Source organism: Mastigoproctus giganteus, chromosome 11 (genome assembly GCF_048544385.1).
Source record: "Mastigoproctus giganteus isolate SK-2022 chromosome 11, ASM4854438v1, whole genome shotgun sequence".
NCBI lineage: Eukaryota > Metazoa > Arthropoda > Arachnida > Uropygi > Thelyphonidae > Mastigoproctus > Mastigoproctus giganteus.
This window is the reverse complement of record NC_143585.1, coordinates 104,138,167-104,155,765: the sequence shown is the minus strand read 5'-3', so window position 1 is coordinate 104,155,765 and position 17,599 is coordinate 104,138,167. Positions and strand designations below refer to the sequence as shown.

The 17,599-nt window shown below is 40.5% G+C and overlaps 1 protein-coding gene across 1 annotated transcript in view; it reads left to right on the top strand.

The window, feature by feature from the left end:
* Positions 1 to 17,599, top strand: part of LOC150078319 (uncharacterized protein ZK1073.1-like) — a 483,468-nt gene that overhangs the window by 278,517 nt on the left and 187,352 nt on the right. The window contains exons 6-8 of the mRNA XM_090384761.1: positions 1,458 to 1,518; positions 6,972 to 7,058; positions 9,352 to 9,429. Of these exons, the coding sequence (XP_090240887.1) occupies positions 1,458 to 1,518; positions 6,972 to 7,058; positions 9,352 to 9,429 (226 nt within the window). The remainder of the gene's footprint in view (positions 1 to 1,457; positions 1,519 to 6,971; positions 7,059 to 9,351; positions 9,430 to 17,599) is intronic.

Genomic DNA, 17,599 nt, shown 5'->3' with positions numbered 1-17,599 from the left:
AGTATCCAATATAAATCGATCTACTACCTTACTGAGTCGCACATTATGCAAATTATCATGCCTATAAAAACACCGGTTGCGACCACATCACTTCATTCGCGTTTTCTGGCTTGCTCAGTGGAATAGCCCCATCTCCAGCACTCAGGATGGCACGTGATTGTTGTTTAGATGATTCTTTGACATAGCGGACCATTGAACTACTTAAAACCGGGCAGGCGGAAGTGGCACATTGGCTTAATGTGTCACAGTGTCATCTGAGCACTATGAACGCAATTCCAGGAGACAGGAACTATTACAAGAAGAGCTGGCCAAGGGCGCACGAGGGCTAAGCCAACCATCAGTGAGCGCTAACAGGCTCTAACAACAAGACGGATCTCTATAATGCTGTGTCATCAACTGTGTCTTGAGGTTGCTGAGGCCACCTGTTGAGCCTTCTGAACACAGTCCAACCGAACAGTGCTAAAATGGCTCAATTCAAGTGGATTCTATATAAGGAAGCCAGTGTTTTGTGTTCCATTAACCACAAACCACCGCAGAGCTCGTCGAAAGTGGTGGCATGAATATGAGATTGGAGCCCTGAGGTAGAGTTCTGTTCTTTGCCATTTTAGCCTACAAACAGATTCTAGACGTTATTTCATATGGAGACAAAGAAATGCAGTACAATCTCTCCACTGTCAGAGAAAGTGACACTTACGGTGGAGGCGGCGTTCTCGTCTGGATCGGAATAATGATAAAAGACTGTACCACTCATGTTTTCTGACAGGAGTATACCGTAACTGCACACATGTACCGAAAACAGATCCTAGAACCCTATGTGCGACTTTTTAGGGGTGCGGTTAGCCCAGATTTTCTTTTCATGCACGACAATTCCATTGAATATAGAGCTCAAATGGTGGAGGAACATCTTGAAGCTGAAGCCGTGGCTAGCACAATCACCAGACTTAAATCCGATCGAACATGTGTGGGACGCCCTTGGGCGTCACGCTGCACGCCGACAGCCAACTCCTCGGTCAGTTGGTGAACTAAGGTCTGCGCTGGTGGAAGATGGAATTTGTTGCCACAGAATCTTATAGATACCCTTATATCGAGCATGGTTCAATGCTATCAGGCCTGTTTAGCCTTTGGAGGGATTATACACCATGCTGATGCCATGCGAGCATCTTATATCGACTTCTGTAATGTGCCCATTTTGGTAATTCTTATACAACCCCTAAAAATTTCCGTTATATGTGTCAGAAGTGTTTTGCTGTTTCCTCATTTCCTTATTCTATTGTACACCACCACACTAACTTTTTATCACTTGATAGCAAGCTGCACGAGTTACACCATGTTTTCTATGTATTATGTTAATTTTGTCGAGCAGTGTAGTTACTTATAAATAATTTGGAATACTGATATTACAGTTAATCTTCAACGAAATATATGTCGTATAAATTTATTACTTTATTTTACTACAGAGTAAAGCTGGTGGTTGGATTTGGAGAAGGTGCAGGAGCGAACATTCTCGTCAGGTTTGCCGTAAGTACAGTAATGATTTTAGATGATAATTTTAATTATAGCGGGAGCCAATCATCTCGTGTGGGAACGTGATACTGAAGTGGAACGCATCGTTTGCAATAGGGTATAAGATTAAATTATTTATGCTTTGAATAAAGCTGCTGTTCCTAAGTTTCATGGGTTCATGATTTATTATAAATAACATGTAATATTGTACTCTATTTACTTCTACTGATGCTCCGGTTGAAGTCGAATAAACGGAGCTTATGTGTCGGTAGTGGTGATTTTTTGGAAGAAAAGTCACTTGGAGGGCAGCGGAGATTTGGCGGGGTTTCCATGAGTGGCAGTAGGAAGTGCCACTTGGACGCATCAGGAGAACATTGGACATAGCCTTCGTGGGTAGCACAGCTGGTAGGAACGCCGTCTTCCCCACACCGGGACCCCCAGAGGAGTTTGGCCCACCTTTTGGCAACATCAGGTGGGTCAGAGTCTCGAATTGAGACAGCACGAGCACTACTCGGACTGGCCCACCTTCCTGGGGTGTGGATGAGTAGCCAGAATCATCTGTCCAGGTGACTGATGCTTCTGGGTAGCCAAATAGCAAGACACAACAACAACACAAACATAATACACACAAACCTACGTCATTCACATACTGTACTGGCCCGTTTGTAGTGATGCCATTCTTCACAGATATACGAAGCGGAGATGAACTGACATTCAAGGAGCCACCCTTTACAAAAAACACTTGTCCACACTGGGTAGAAAAGACCTCAGTTCGAGTCTTGTCGATGACGGGAGGAATTTTTATGGGCATTTTTTACATGATTTAATCAGTCTCAGGCGAGGCTAGCAACGTTTTCCTCCCGGAAATTCGAGTTTTTCGTCAAGAAAACAGAAAATCGACCTCAGAACACACGTAATTTGCAGACAATATACACGAAATAATATGGCCTTAGTAGCTGATGCTCCTAAAACCCTACTACACCAACAACATGGGATATAAAATTTGATATATTTAGTGCAGCAAGATTTCCAGTCTGTATTTCTTATATCTCACCACTTCTTGCGTCGATGTTTTTGGAAGTGTAATGCATCTGCTTTAACGCTTTAGCAAGAATCTGTTGGCGGTCGCGATGTTGAGTCATGGCCGAGATATACGCCAGAAGCATTTCTCTTCAGAATATACTGCCATTATTGCTCCGGTTATAATCTCTCTGCGCGGGTAGCACAGTGGTATCGAAAAGGCCTGGCTTCGAATCCATTCAATAACACAAGGAAATTTTATGGACCTTTTTTCACTCCGTGGCTGAGTTTGTCGGTCTCAGGCGTAGGTGGCGTTTCTATTAACAGAAAAAATTAGGTTTTTCGTCCAGCAAAACAGGCAAATCCACCAGAGAACGCATAATTTAACGACACAATACACATGGGTAGTTGATGTGACTTTATAGGTGACCCTAATATAATAGTTTAGTTTTTCCGGTTATAATCTTTGTTATGAAACACAGCAGTCGCCTTTCTCCGATGAACGTTTGGATTCTACGTAGCAATATGGAATTTGGTTAATTCTGTTGTTCGAAGAGCTGCATGAAGGCGCAACTGGACGCTAACTCATTTCAGAAGCCAGAATTCCGCAACGAAGATCCTTTTGAGATTGCACTTGAGACTCAGGCCCTTGCGTAACACAAGCACAAACCTTACGATATCTCCAGTTCTAGTGAGCCGATTTACAAGATTCAAACGCCATTCGTTTGAATTTCGTCCAACTGCATTAAAAATACAAGAAAACAAGCAAAAATACCGCGTGTATACCTTATACGCATGAAAGATGCTTTATTTTATGTGAAAACATCATTGGCTTGGAAGAGGTCGGCGAAATCCATGCCAACAGCCCCTAATTACCCATTCGATTGTAGCCATTTGTTTAATAGTATGACGTTACAATCCTGCAGTATGAAGACTTCCTGCAGGAAGTCTTCATTGCAATCATACTTCTTGCAGTTACTACTGCAGGAGGTATGATTGCAACATTACAAGTACTGTATTTGTAAACAATTTCTTTTTTTGTTTCGCATTTTCAGTATATTCCATTCTCCAGTTCGAGTGAACCGATTTACAAAATTCAAATTAGAAAAAAAATACAAAAATTACAAAAAAAAAAAAAAAACAGTCGGTGCAGCTACAGACGTGTTCACATCAATAATTTTCGAAAATACTGTATTTGTAAACAATTTCTTTTTTTGTTTCGCATTTTCAGTATATTCCATTCTCCAGTTCGAGTGAACCGATTTACAAAATTCAAATTAGAAAAAAAATACAAAAATTACAAAAAAAAAAAAAAAACAGTCGGTGCAGCTACAGACGTGTTCACATCAATAATTTTCGAAAATGTAATTTGAGTGTTCAACGATGCCTAAATCAAGTACAGAGCGTTCTCAAGAGTATCGAGCAAGAATGAAAGCGACAAAACCTAAGAAAATAAAGACGAAGATCGCAAGTATCAGGTTCCCCAATCGAAGCTTTTTTCTAGAGACATTTAGATACGTTGCAATCGCAAGTATACGTCTCTTACTTTAGTTATAAATCCATTGTAGGTTCCCCAAGGGGTTTCACATAAAACCATCTATTCTTGTCATGTATCAACTTTTATTTTGCTGAAATCAGATTTATTTGATATTTGCTTTATTCCCCTTTTTGATTTACAGCCAAATTTACCCACCCTTATCTGATGTTAGCTACTTTTACTTTTATTTTTTATTACATGTCACTTTTTATATTACAGATCACTTTTTAATTACTTATTTCTATCCTTTTCCTTTTAGCTTTGGGCATTCTGTGTAACTTACACTTCCATCATTATATTTATTTAAAATATTATATATACAGGCAGTTCTCGCTTTAGGAGTTCCTGGGTTTACGAGTTTTTTTTCCCCAAGTATCAACAAAATCGAAAATATGAACATTAATTGCAAAAAATGAATGTTAAACATTCATAAATACCGCATTCCAAACCACGTGCGTAGCTATACAATAGAGTGTACCACGTTTTATGGTATTAATCAGTTCCAGAAACGCGTGTCCATCGTATCGTTAAAATATCGTAATGCGAACCCAATAACACATTGTTTTTTGGTAATTCGTTTCAAAATCTCGGAAGTTGAAATTTTCGCTTTATAACTAAGCTATTTATCTCCCTAAAATGTTATTTTTAAGGTCACGAGTCCTTAAGAACATATAAAAGGTCGTGAGCGTGGTTTATAAATTATATTAGTTACCAATTCAAATCATTAAAATGCACTACACTTTCATCGTTATCATATGTTCCGTTATGTTGTTGTTGTTATTTGGTTTTTAGGAGCATTAGCAACTAAGGCCATATTGCTCCGGGATATGCGGTGGTCATTCCCTGACCTTTCTGCATCCTCCGTATTTGGTGGTGACGGGCTCGAACCCCGGTCTAATCAAGAAGCGTGTGCTAGGCACTGTTGCTCCTTCCCACCTGGCTACGGAGGCGCCTGTTCCTTTATAAGAATCAATTTTAAACGCTTTTGTGATATTTTTCTAAAGCACATTTTTGGAGGTCACGACCATAAAACAATAAAAACAATTTGCACTTTCCCGTTTATTGGGCTTTTCTGTTACTGCAAGCAATTATAAACGGGTAGTAAACTCGATCTTCTTGCATTTGCGAAAATACCGATAGCGGGAATTGTGCGGTTTTTTACGTTATTATGGTGAAAGGTGATTCGTCAATCGTATGAAAAACATATAAATAAGTTTTCAGAATCTTCTCTTCATTCCTTTTTTTTTTAAGCTTCCTAAACTTGTTACTCCGCTCAAATCGAGTTAGTTGCAATTTGTGCATTCCGTTAAAAAATGCTCTTTTTTTTTTTTTTTTTTTTTTTTATGAAAACCCCAAACACGAAAGGTTTCAAAACCTATAGTACTTAGTACCGTGCATAGGTTGAAAGAGAAGTATGGGAGGGGGATGGGGGGATGCCTAGAAACTTTGCTCTAGAGAATAAACATGGGTTTCACCACTTCAAGCCTCCAATAAGCAAAGTGGTGGTATTGCACCGGTTGATGAGAGTCATCTACCACCTTGTATGCATGCTATTGAAATTTATAAAGAAAAGAGAAGCAAATCTTGGAAACAAACGCCTCTTGAAGCATTTCTGAAGAAGACGATTCCTTGTGCAACAAACCGAGTGCCGAGTCAATAATGAGTTATCAACAAGTGTGCATTTAGTCGATGATGATGAAGAATAAACATTCTTTGACATTTATAAGTCGTAAATAATTTCTTTATTATTATAATTTACTTGATTTTACAGGCTACGTTTTCATTTCTTTCGATAAATCAATCATTGTTTAAACATAAACTAATTTCATTGTTAAGAACGTAACCCTTATTTTTAACTTTATGTCTGTGGGATATAAATTCCCGCTTTACCAGTTTTCGCCTTAAGAGCGCGCGCTAGGAACGAATTAACTCGTAAAGTCCAGAACTACCTGTGTATATATATATATATATATACACACACACCTATTGCCATCACTATATCCCTCCGTTTGTCAGTTCGTACGCCCGCACGTAACAGAGGGACTCCTAGTGGACAGATTTTCATGAAATTTTATATTTAAGCCCTTTAAAAATATTTGTCGAGACATAATTTCATTAAATTCGGGCAACTTGAAATCTGGCAATTATTACTTTTTTTTTCTATACAAATGTATGGAAAAAGAAATTAATACATTAAATGTAGTAGTTTTAACGCAGCATTGTTAGCTTTAAACAGTCAAGCACGCTTTGCTTGTATTGTTATGTAAGACTCGTGAACAGTGTCGCTTATGAACACGCACAGAGAGAGAGAGAGAGACTTAAAAGTATATGGGAGAAGGGTAATAAATAGTATGCAGTTTATTATGTAATTAAACTGAACGGCTAAATTCATAAAAAATACAACTATAGAGTGTTATTAAGTGTTTATAACATTATAATCTTATTAATTAATTGATAAAGAGATAACTATATTTCCTTCCCACTACTATTAATCACAGAAAAAGAACAAAAATTCAATTAATTTAAGGAAAAAAAAAAAAAAATGAACCCGCCTGAATCGTAATGCACTGCCTACATTAACTTGTTTATCTAAGATGTCAGGTTCGGTTAAGATATTCCAAAGCTGTCCTGAGAGTAAATTCAACGAATAATATCACGCATCAAATCGATTAATTTACTGGCGAACCACAGCAAAGTAGTTAGAGGCCGACCATCGGTGAAGCAGTTTTCTGAGAGAACCAGAAAATGTAAAAAAAAAAAAAAAAAAAAAAGTAGCAGACTGGATTTACTAGTTATGCATAAGATTCTTATCATTCAATTTCTATACTTATATATTCTTTTCAAATAACTAAACTAATTTGACTACAGTTATATAAAAATAAAGTACTTCAGTATTTTCTCTATTTTACAGCTTGCACAACCTGCAAGGGTCTTAGGACTTATCCTGATCCACTGCGTGGCTACCGGAGTAGGCATGATGGAATACTTCAAAGACAAGGTATCAGACCATTTCATTTCAATTATATAAAACAAACCACTGTATTAAGATCTAAATATGAACGTCGAGGAAGAAGAATACATTTAAAATCTATAGAAAAACCAGGGGGAAAAAAGCGTAGAACAGAAGCTGTCAAATATTCATGCCTGCAAGTATTCTCATACGCATCAAGAATTTGCTATATTATTATTGACTTGTAGCGCAGTGTGAAAACTTAAAAACAGGATGCAGCCTGCAACATAAATAGGGGGAATGTTAGCTTTTAAATTTTTAATTTGTTTGTGTGTTAGTGGTTAAGAGCCAAGACAATTAAGACTACGAGGTGTACATATATTTTGTCTGTGATTACGTGCATTCTTCTGCAGTCGTTTGCAGGACGAAAAAGCAATTTCCGAGAGAGAGAGAGAGAGAAAAGTTATCGCGTGGCATCCGCTAACTCAGCTAGGTTGTGAAAAAAAATGCTTCCTGCAAGGGTAATTAATTTCTTGTAACTTTTTTGAAAGCAGCTTACTGAGAAAACCCAGCTCAGCCAACTGGTCATCAAAATGGCTGGCTCTAAATAACACTTCTCCAACATTGTCCCAAGTAATGCTCAAGGAAACCTTAAAAGGTTGGTTGGTGTTCGTTAGGCGCCAGCTTGCGCAAACTAAGGCTATGAGGCATGCGTAATGGCGTTAGTATATTGTGCCTGTAACAGTTTATATTCTTTGATAGATTTGCCTGTTTTCTGAACAAGCATTCAAGTTTCTGGGAGATATAAGCCATGCAACCCTCGCTCGACACCAACTATCTCGGCCATGAAGAAAAAAAAAAGGTAATAAAAGTCCCTTCGGTCGAGAAGGGATTGGAACCCAGGCTTTTTCCGCACTGTTTGGAGTGACGGCAATCATAATCAACGTGCTAACCGCGAGAACCTCACGGCAGCTTCAAAACATTTCAGCATTATAAATATTGAAATAAAGTTAAATTATAAAAAAGACAAGCTTCTATTTAGCGTTACTTTATTGTACTTAACTAGAGTACATAATTAATGAAAAATAATTCACCATGACCATATAGTAGTGCTTGGAAAAACTTTATTTAGAGTCGGAGCTAAGAAGCTGAAGCTCAGATGCTAGTGAATCTTCAGAGTGGAAAAAAAGTCAGAGTGAAGGAAAAAAAGGGGGGGACACGCAGTTTTCGGGAATTTCTGGAAGAATTTGCCCTATTAGGAGCCTGGCTCGTTCATAGGTCAACTTCCCATGCTGAATATTAGCACGTTTTAATTCTTTGCTTTAAATCAGTATGGGATTATAATAAAAAGAATATAATACATACCATAAATTGCATAGAACTGATAGGAAGGTGAAGCATAATGAGTTCATATAAATGAAGACTTAATAGTTCTAGAGAGCACTGTAGCAGATGCAGGTAGTCAAATCCCAGATCCTGCTAAAGCCAGTTGCAGACTAGACGGCGTAGAAGGCTCCGTTTAAGCAGTTATAATGAAGAATCAGCACGGATGGATCGTGTAATGCAGATTGCTATCATTTACTTTATTTTTTTTTTTTATTTTCCAGAAGAAATTCAATAGGATACTTGATAAGTATCCTATGTGAAAGCACTTTTACTACTACATTAAATTCATGTAATTTCTCTTATGTTTCCCCAAAGACCTGAACAGGGTTTCAGTAGAACCTCAAAATGTTGCTAATATTTTAAGCGTAGATTAATGTGGCAAAGCTTCAAAAAATACATTTTAAAATACATGCACGTGGTATAAATGGCAAATAATTTCTCACATCAATGATACAAGAAATTTTATGTGCACTTTTCACAAAGTGATTGATATAGTCGGTCTCAGGCAAGGATCGCACGGTTTTTCTCCCAAAATTTAGAGTTTTTAATTCAGCCAGAAAACAGAAAACAGACTGAAGAATACGAGCAACTACAAACACAGTGTACTGACATATCAGTCTTCGTTGGATATGCTTAACCTCATACATGTTTCCTAGTTAGTAAGTCATCCCTGAATTCATTTTCCCCAAATGCAAGACTCCGTTATAGTGCACTCCGTTGCAGCATTCTTTAATACAACTGGGTGCACTATAGAAGCCTTACCGTCTCTCAGCCTCATTAGTTTTTCTGTCGCTTTTCAGATTTCTTTATATCATTAATCTTATAGAAATATGGCATTTCTGTTTTCCCCTGATTAAATACCTGTTCAAGTCATGAATTATTACCTTGTAATCCATTAACGTTTTATCATTGCAAGTTATCATTTTTAACCAGAATTCTCTTTGTATGGTTTCAGATTATGAACTGGAAACTGCAAAATGTTGGTATGAATCCCTCAGCTGAACAGTACCTTGTACTCCACAAATTTGGAGCGGTAAGTGTTATTTTGAATGTCCTAATGAAAAAAGCAATATAGTATAATAGCTGATTATTATAATAACAAATTGTCTTTTGAAAAGAAAAACGCTCACCATTCAATTCTTTTATTACTGTCCTCTCATGATGCGTAAGATGTTCTAATTGCAATGTGATAGGACCAAAGTTAAAGTGTATATCAACGCCCATCATCAGCAACACACACATCAAAACCTTAATTTCGATCAGTTATTGAGCTAGTGATCTGTAACAGAAAAAATTAAATAACCACTTAAATAATGACGTTCTGAGCTCCAAAAAACGACAGTTCAAACATTGACACTGGTTTTAAAAATTCAAAACAGAAAACATACCTTACTGGTTTTTAAAAAAAAATTAAACAGAAACCCATACCTTAGCGATTTGAGGAATTCATCGAAAAATCGAATTTACACTACTGAAAACTTAATTCTATTAGAAATTCTGTACAGTATAACGAAGAATACTAGAATTATCGATAGGCAATGTGGAGAACTTTATCCATATACATACAGCAGCTCTCAAATGATGTTCTGCTGTGCCTTCAGATTTTAAAAATATGGAAATACAACCCAGGAAGTGATACATTCTGAAGCTTCTTTTGCCTTTTCTAAGAAGTATTGCACTACCCAACAACGCGTTACCACAAATTCTTGATCATATTAGAGAAAACAAAAGTGGCAGAGTACTGTGATACTTTCTTATATATATATATATATGACATACACACATATATATATGTGTGTGTGTGCATGAAGGAATTAATGGGTTTGATAAAAGTGCAATTTACAAAAATGCCAAAAACTAAAAGCGTAAGGATAGCAGAAATAAGAAAAGTTGTAGGTTTGAAAAAAAGGAAAGAATGTGAATATCCTATATATTATATAGTATGAATCAGAGCTGTAATCAGAGGTAAATTTCTCTTATTATTTTACCTATATATTATAATGATTTAAGTGAATTATAGGCTAAATTGAAAAGCCAATTAGAGAGGGAACTGTAAAGTAAAATAATTAATATAAAGTGATCACTTTATATTAATTATTTTTTGCCAAAATAAACTCATATTTATATATACCTGTGTAAACATTACACAGGTATATATAAATATGAGTTTATTTTGGCAAAAAATAATTAATATAAAGTGATCACTTTATATTAATTATATATTGTAAAAAACTTGTTTTTATATATATATATACACTGGTGTTCAAAGTGCATCACCCCTTAAAATTGTAATTGTCACCCGAATAACGTAGGTATATTGCAATATTTCTTACAGATTGCATCTATAAGATTGACACGCGTAGATGATGACGTAATATTGCATCAGCTGTGACTTTCAGCTATATAAGGAATGACTGCAAGAGTTTTTGCAGTCATTCCTTGCTTGTGCCAGGATGGCGAGTTACGTGCAGTTGACGCCACGAAGAAAGAGTGCTATTGTTGCTTTATGTGAGGAAGGATGTTCTTCCAGTCATATTGCTTATAGACTGTCTTGTAATCATAGTGGCATTTGTGGAAGGCGCCACCGGTGGTTTCCCACATCTGCGCCACGGTACTTTGTGAAGAATTACAGAAGCTCTGTAAAAGCCAGAAAAAATGTGGTGTCTGGTTTGTGACAGAGTAGTGCTATGTTCTGTTTCTAGCTGTTGGCCGCAGGTCCCCTAAGGGAACCCCACGTTGCCCGCCACCACCAGTGGGAGGTGAGCCAGGCTGCCCATTATACTCTGGCTGGCTTCCGCCAGGGTTGCCTGAGCTTCCTGACGGAGACCAAGTAAAAAAAAATAATAATAAATAAAATAAAATAAAAATAAAATAATAGAGAGAGAGAGGGGGGGGGGAATAGAAGAAGAGAGGATTGAAAGGGGAATGCTTTTGGGTGGGTTGATAGGGGAGAATTAATCCACCCTACTTTAGGCGAAGTATAGGAAAGGGTGTGGGTTTAAAAGTCACAGGGGACAGGCGCCCCTGTGTAATTGCCAATGGCATAGTGCCTGTAAATCCCGCATTGTGGTCAGTGCCAGCAATCCCGCACCTAGATCGGTGCCAGCAGTATATCCTACCCATTTCGGGTTTGCAATGACTTTTAAATCCCGCACTCCGAGGAATGCCAGCGTCCTGCACCTTGGATGGTGCCTGAAATAAATCCTATCCTATTAGGGTTAGCATGTTCATGTCTGTGTTGGTCTTGGGGGGTGGGTGGGATGGAGAGTTATCCCACACCGGTCTGGTTTAGTTCTTGGGCTCTGAGTTCTGCAATCTTAGCTCGCTTAAGTGCAAATGTTTCCTGCGCGTAGGTGGTTAATGCCTTACAGGTATCTTCCTTGAGTAGCAAAGTGAATTCTTGATTGCGAGGGTTCATTGTATTGTGGTGAGGAATTTAAGCCTAATGTTGTCGTAGCTGGGACACTCATACATGAGGTGCCCCCAGGACTCCTCTTCGCCGCAGAGACAACGTGGATGATTCTCGATTCCCATGGCAGTCAGTATTTGTTGGAAGGATCCATGCCCGGTGATGATAAAGGTCACATGGAGGCCAGGCGAAAACCAGGGTGGAAGTTCTGGGTGAGTTGAACTTATAGATGGAAGGAATCGTTTTGTGATGGCCCCCTTTGTTGTGGTGTCTCAGTCATGTTGCCTTACAGATGTTGGGTTATCAGTTGTCTTTCCTTCCTGGGGCCGTTTGTGGTGTCAAGTTGAAAATTAAGCAGTTAGATTGGAGCTCCGTTCCTTAAATGACAAAAAAGTCCTCTTTTCACCACTTCTAGGTATAGTGGCTGGCATCCAGTTAATACCTGCAGAGCAGGGGTGCTGACGGTGTGGCACGCCCTGCAAATTGAAAGGAGCATGAACCTCTGGATTGAATCCAGCTTACGTTTGTTTCTTGCTAGAATGGCTTTTCGGTACCAGATGGAGGCACTATAACACACAATTGGCACATATACCGCTTGGTATATGAGAGTAAGAGCCTTGTGTTTCAGCCCCCAGTCTGCCCTCCTGACCCGCCTTATCATAGCAGTGTACCTTTGAATTTTGTTGGCTAGATACGGAAGGTAAGCCCCGAGTCTAAGAAGATACCTAGGAGCTTGACTTCAGTGTGCAGTCGTATGGGTATAAAGTTTAATTTTATTGTAGGCGGTCTTGTGATTTGTAGCCTGCCTTTAAGGAGTATAGATTTTGTCTTCTCTCCCGAAATGGTAAGGTTGTGCAGGGCTGCCCAGTTCTGGAATTTCACCAGTTTTCCATTTGGCATTGTCTCCAGTGTCGCCTGGTATTAGCACAAACCAAAAGGACAAGATCATCCGCGAAGGCCAAGGGCTCAACTCCCCCCCCCCCCCCACACACACCAGGTTCATTCCCAGGAACTCGTCCAGGAATATAGACCAGAGGAACGGGCCAAGCACAGAGCCCTGCGGACAGCCTCGATCGATGTACCTAGTCACTGTCTGGAATATGTTGGTAACTTTGACTTTTCTACCAGTTAGATATGACCTTAAGCTGTTGTATAGGTTGTTGGAAACATTTGACTGCCGAAGCCTCCGAAGAAAACGGGGCCACCATAGTCGATCAAAGGTCCCAGCAAAGTCTACCATGATTGCAAGGGAGTACTTAAAGGCTGTGTGGGTTGCTTGAGTGATTAATCTGTTGATGGCATCTTCTGTGCAGAAACCTGCTTTAAATCCAAATTGCTTGTCACTTGGCAGTTTTTGTTCTTCATATCTGGCGGTTAAGCGAAATAGGAGCAGGCGTTCTTGTAACTTGGCCAATACAGACAGCAAGGTAATCGGGCGGTAGGGAGGTTGGAATTTGTGGTGGCTTGTCGGGACTTTTCAACATAAATTTCATGGTTGCCGTTTTCCAGGATGTTGGAAAGGTGCCTTCTGTCAGGCGCCTATTTAGAAGGCTTAGGAGAGTAACAGGATAGTATTCTGCAAATTTTTTAACCACATCCACTTTCAGCAGAGCTGCACCAGGTGTTTTTCCTTCTTTCATTTTGTTTATTGCCAAGTCCATCTCAATGTTAGTGTAGGGGGATTCCACAGAGGCAGGATGATAGTTGTAATTTTAATCTACTATTTCTTGTTTTTGTTGAGTCATAGCTGCAGCTTCAATGGGATAAATGGTGTCTAGAATATTGTTAATGCTATCCTTCCAGGTATAAGTAGAGGAGCCATCCATCTTTAGGGTCATGTCGAGTACCTCTCCTCGCGGCAGCTTGTTTGTTACGATCCTGAAAACGATGCCCCAGGGGTCCTTATTCCCAGAAGTGGATACCAGGGTTTGCCACGTTTGCTTTTTACTTTTACGTATTAGCTTTGTGTATTCATTTCTGACAATGCGGTAAGCCTCCCTGGCGGCATCTACCTCATGGGGAGGTAGCCTTGATCGAGCCTGCTGGAACATTTTTCTTGCATGGTGGACTCTTCTTCTGAGATCCTGTAGTTGGGGATTCCACCAGGGAACTGCATACCGGTAGGGCCTTCTGCGTAGGATGGAGAGATCACATGCAGATCTTATGGCAGTGGTAATAATCCGTACGCAATCGTCTGAAGGGAGTGCTTCAGGGAGTGGAGTGTCTTCAGGAAGTCTTCTTGTCAGCTCAGTCCGAAAGCGTTGCCAGTCTGCCTTTTTTTTTTGAATTGTATCGTATCACATCTCGTGGGATCGCAGGGGTCCATTCCACAGAGCGAACCAGAGAAAATGATATCGCTCTGTGGTCCGACGTGGTCCAAGCTTCTTGTACAGTCCATTTGGCTAGTTTGTTGGCAATATCTGGGGTGGCTGCTGTAACATCTATGTAGCTCTCCCAAAGGGGGCCACTGTAAGTTGGAAGTTGATCTGGGCGGTTTATTACTGGAGACCTGTGGCTAGAAAGAATTCTTCTAGTTTTGCACCATTTCGTTGGGCAGATCTGTCAGGAGTGCGATTGTGCCAGAGTAGAAATTTGTAGTTTGCATCCATGGCTATTATTAGTCATCCCCCCCCCCCCCCGGAGAGTCTCAAGAGCCGTCCAAATGGTTGAGATCGCTGGAGTGATGTCCTCACCAGGGTGAGTATATATTGTTAATAGGAACAAGGACTCTAACTGAGTTATGGTTTGTGCACAGGCACTGTTTTCAGTGCAGAGTGGCGTAATCGTTGTTGTACTGATTTCTGGGTTCCTGATGATTATTGCTGCTCATATGGGTTGTCGGTTTTACAGTAGACCATTTTATAGGATGCAAGGTAACCTGTGACCACATCTGAGCGAACATACGGTTCCTGTAATAAGGCCACATCCATTTGGTTTTCCTCTATTTCCACTTTTAGTTGGTCAGCTACCAGCCTCGCTCTTTGCGCGTTCAGTTGAACTATTTTTATTTCATGTTGGCAGTTTGTAGAGGGGCCTCTATCCATAGTTGATTCTCATTTGGTATTAGCTTTTGGCTTTTAGGTATACCGGACAGTTCCCATCCCTGATTCAGTGTTGACGAGGAGCTTTCACTGCTTTGCAGTTTGTACAGACTGGGAGCTGGTATTTTGCTGGGCAGTATGTGTATTTGTGCCTTTTGGGCACAGCAGCCACATGTTGAATCACGCTGGTTGCATGTATGTGATGTGTGGTCACAGCGAAGGCACTTGTAACATTTCGTAACCGAAATATGCTCCTTAAACCTATGGCTTCCCCAGCCTATGAAAATGCGACTCTGTGTGTCTTGTAATCAAATTATTATTTTAGGGTTACCCGTAATTAAATACATTAACCCGTATTTGTGTCTGTAAATTGCGTATGTTCTATGGTTGATTTTCCTGTTTTGCTGGACGAAAAAACCCCAGTTACTGGGGAGAAAAACCTTGCTATCTACGCCTGAGACCAACTAACTCAGCCACGGAGTGAAAAAAGCCCATTAAAGTTCCTCGCGTCATCGACGGGATTCGAACCCAGGCCTTTTCCACCCGGTGTGGGGAGACGGTGACAATACCACTGTGCTACCCGCGCAGTGTGTCTTGTAATCATAGTGTGCATAGTGTTAGGGTCAGGCGCCACCTGTGATTTCTCACATCTGCGCCATATGTACGCTGTGAAGAAATACAGAACTACCGTAAATGCCAGAAAAGTGTTGTCTGTTGTATATGACATATTGCGTTAGGTTCTGTTGGGTGTCCTGGCATTTGGCCGCGGGGCCCCTGGTGGGACCTCACGTTGCCCGCACACACCGCTAGGAGGTAACCAGGCTGCCCTTTATTCTCTGGCTGGTCTCCGCCAGGGTCTCCTGAGCGTCCTGGACGAAGACCAAGTTAAAAAAAAAAAAAAAAAAAAAAAAAAAGAGAGAGGAAGAGAAGAGAAGGCCTGGGGAACAAGAGGGGGGGGTCTGAATGTGAGGAACAAGCTAAAGTGGACAGATAGAGAAGGCAGTCCACCCGAGTAAGGAGAAATAGGGGATGCGTAGAGGGATCAAAAGTCACAGGAGCAGGCGCCACTGTGCGAGTGCCAAAGGCCAAGCACTCTCTGGGGGTCAGCTTTTCAAGGAGTGCCAACCATGATGATGCCAGCATAGTATTTTAATCTTCAGTCTTACTCTTTTATCAGTTGGGAAAATGCTATCCGACCCCAGTTTGTGTTTGCACTTGAAGGTCGTTGTTCTGAGCAGCTCTAAGTTCAGCAAACTTTGCCCGTCTGATGGTAAAGACAGCTTGTGCGTAACTCGTTAAGGCTTTGTATGTTGTTTCATTCTGAAGCAGGTATGTTTCATGGTTACGAGGGTTCTCCTGGATTTCAGTAAAAAAATTGAGCCTACAATCATCGTAAGCAGGGCACTCATACATGACATGCCCCCATGACTCCTCTTCGCCACAGTGGCAGAATGGATTGCTTTCAATTCCCATTGCTGTCAATTTTTGTTGAAAGGGCCCATGTCCTGTGATCAGGAATGTAACTTGCAGACCAGGTGAAAACCACCTGGTCTGCAACACCTGGATGGGAGGAATCTTCTGGTAATTTCTCCTTTGGGCGTGGTTTCCCATGAATGCTGCCAAATTCCTTGAAGGTGTGTGAAGATACGTTTTCTTTCTTGTTTCAAGTCATTGGTAAGCTGCAGTTGAAGATTTAACAACTGTGTCGGAATTCCCTTCTTTAATCGATGGTAAAGTCCCCTTTTAATCACCTCAAGATAGAGTGGCAAGCATCCAGTAATAACCTGTAGGGCAGGGGTGCTGTCAGTGCGACATGCCCTGCAGATAGATAACATCATGAATCTTTGTATTGAGTCAAGTTTACGCTTGTTCTTTTCCAGGATGGCCTTTGTACACCAAACTGAGGCTCCATAACACACAATTGGGAGAAACGCCGCTTTATAGATGAGAGACAAAGCTTTATGCTTCAAACCCCAGTCCGCTCTGCTGACTCTTCTTATCATAGCCGTATACTTTCGGATTTTTGTGGATAAGTACTTCAGATGAGAGTGAAAGGTAAGACCGGTGTCAATGTAGATTCCCAGGTATTTGACTTCTGTGTAGAGACGTATAGGGATGTTATTTAACTTCATTGTTGGAGGCCTGCGTATTTGTAGCTTTCCTTTGAGGAGAATCTATTTTGTTTTCTCACCAGAAATTGAGAGGTTGTGGAGTGCTGCCCAGTTTTGGAGCTTTTCCAGAGCTGTATTTGCTTTTTCTTCCAGTGCCGCTCTTGTGTCACCTTGCACCACTAGAACAAGATCATCAGCGAAGGCTAAGGGTCTGGCTCCACCCAGATCAAACCCCAGGAACTCGTCCAGAACAATGGACCAGAGGAATGGCCCAAGGACAGAGCCCTGGGGGCAACCCCGGTGAACGCATCTTGTCATAGTCTGGTATTTGTTTACAACTTGTAATTTTCTATTGCTGAGATAGGATTTTAGACTATTGTATAGGTTTTTGGACGTGTTTGCCTGCCGAAGCCTCCGAAGGACACTGGGCCACCACAGTCGATCGAAGGCACCAGCAAAGTCCACCATGATGGCTAGAGTATACTTTGAAGTTGTATGTGTGGCCTGGGTAATCAAGTTGTGTATAGCGTCTTCAGTGCTGGAGCCTGTCTTGAATCCAAACTGACATGGTAAGGTGAGTTGCTTATCGGTATAGCAGATGGAAAGGCGATACAGCAGAAGTCGTTCTAGAAGCTTGGCCAA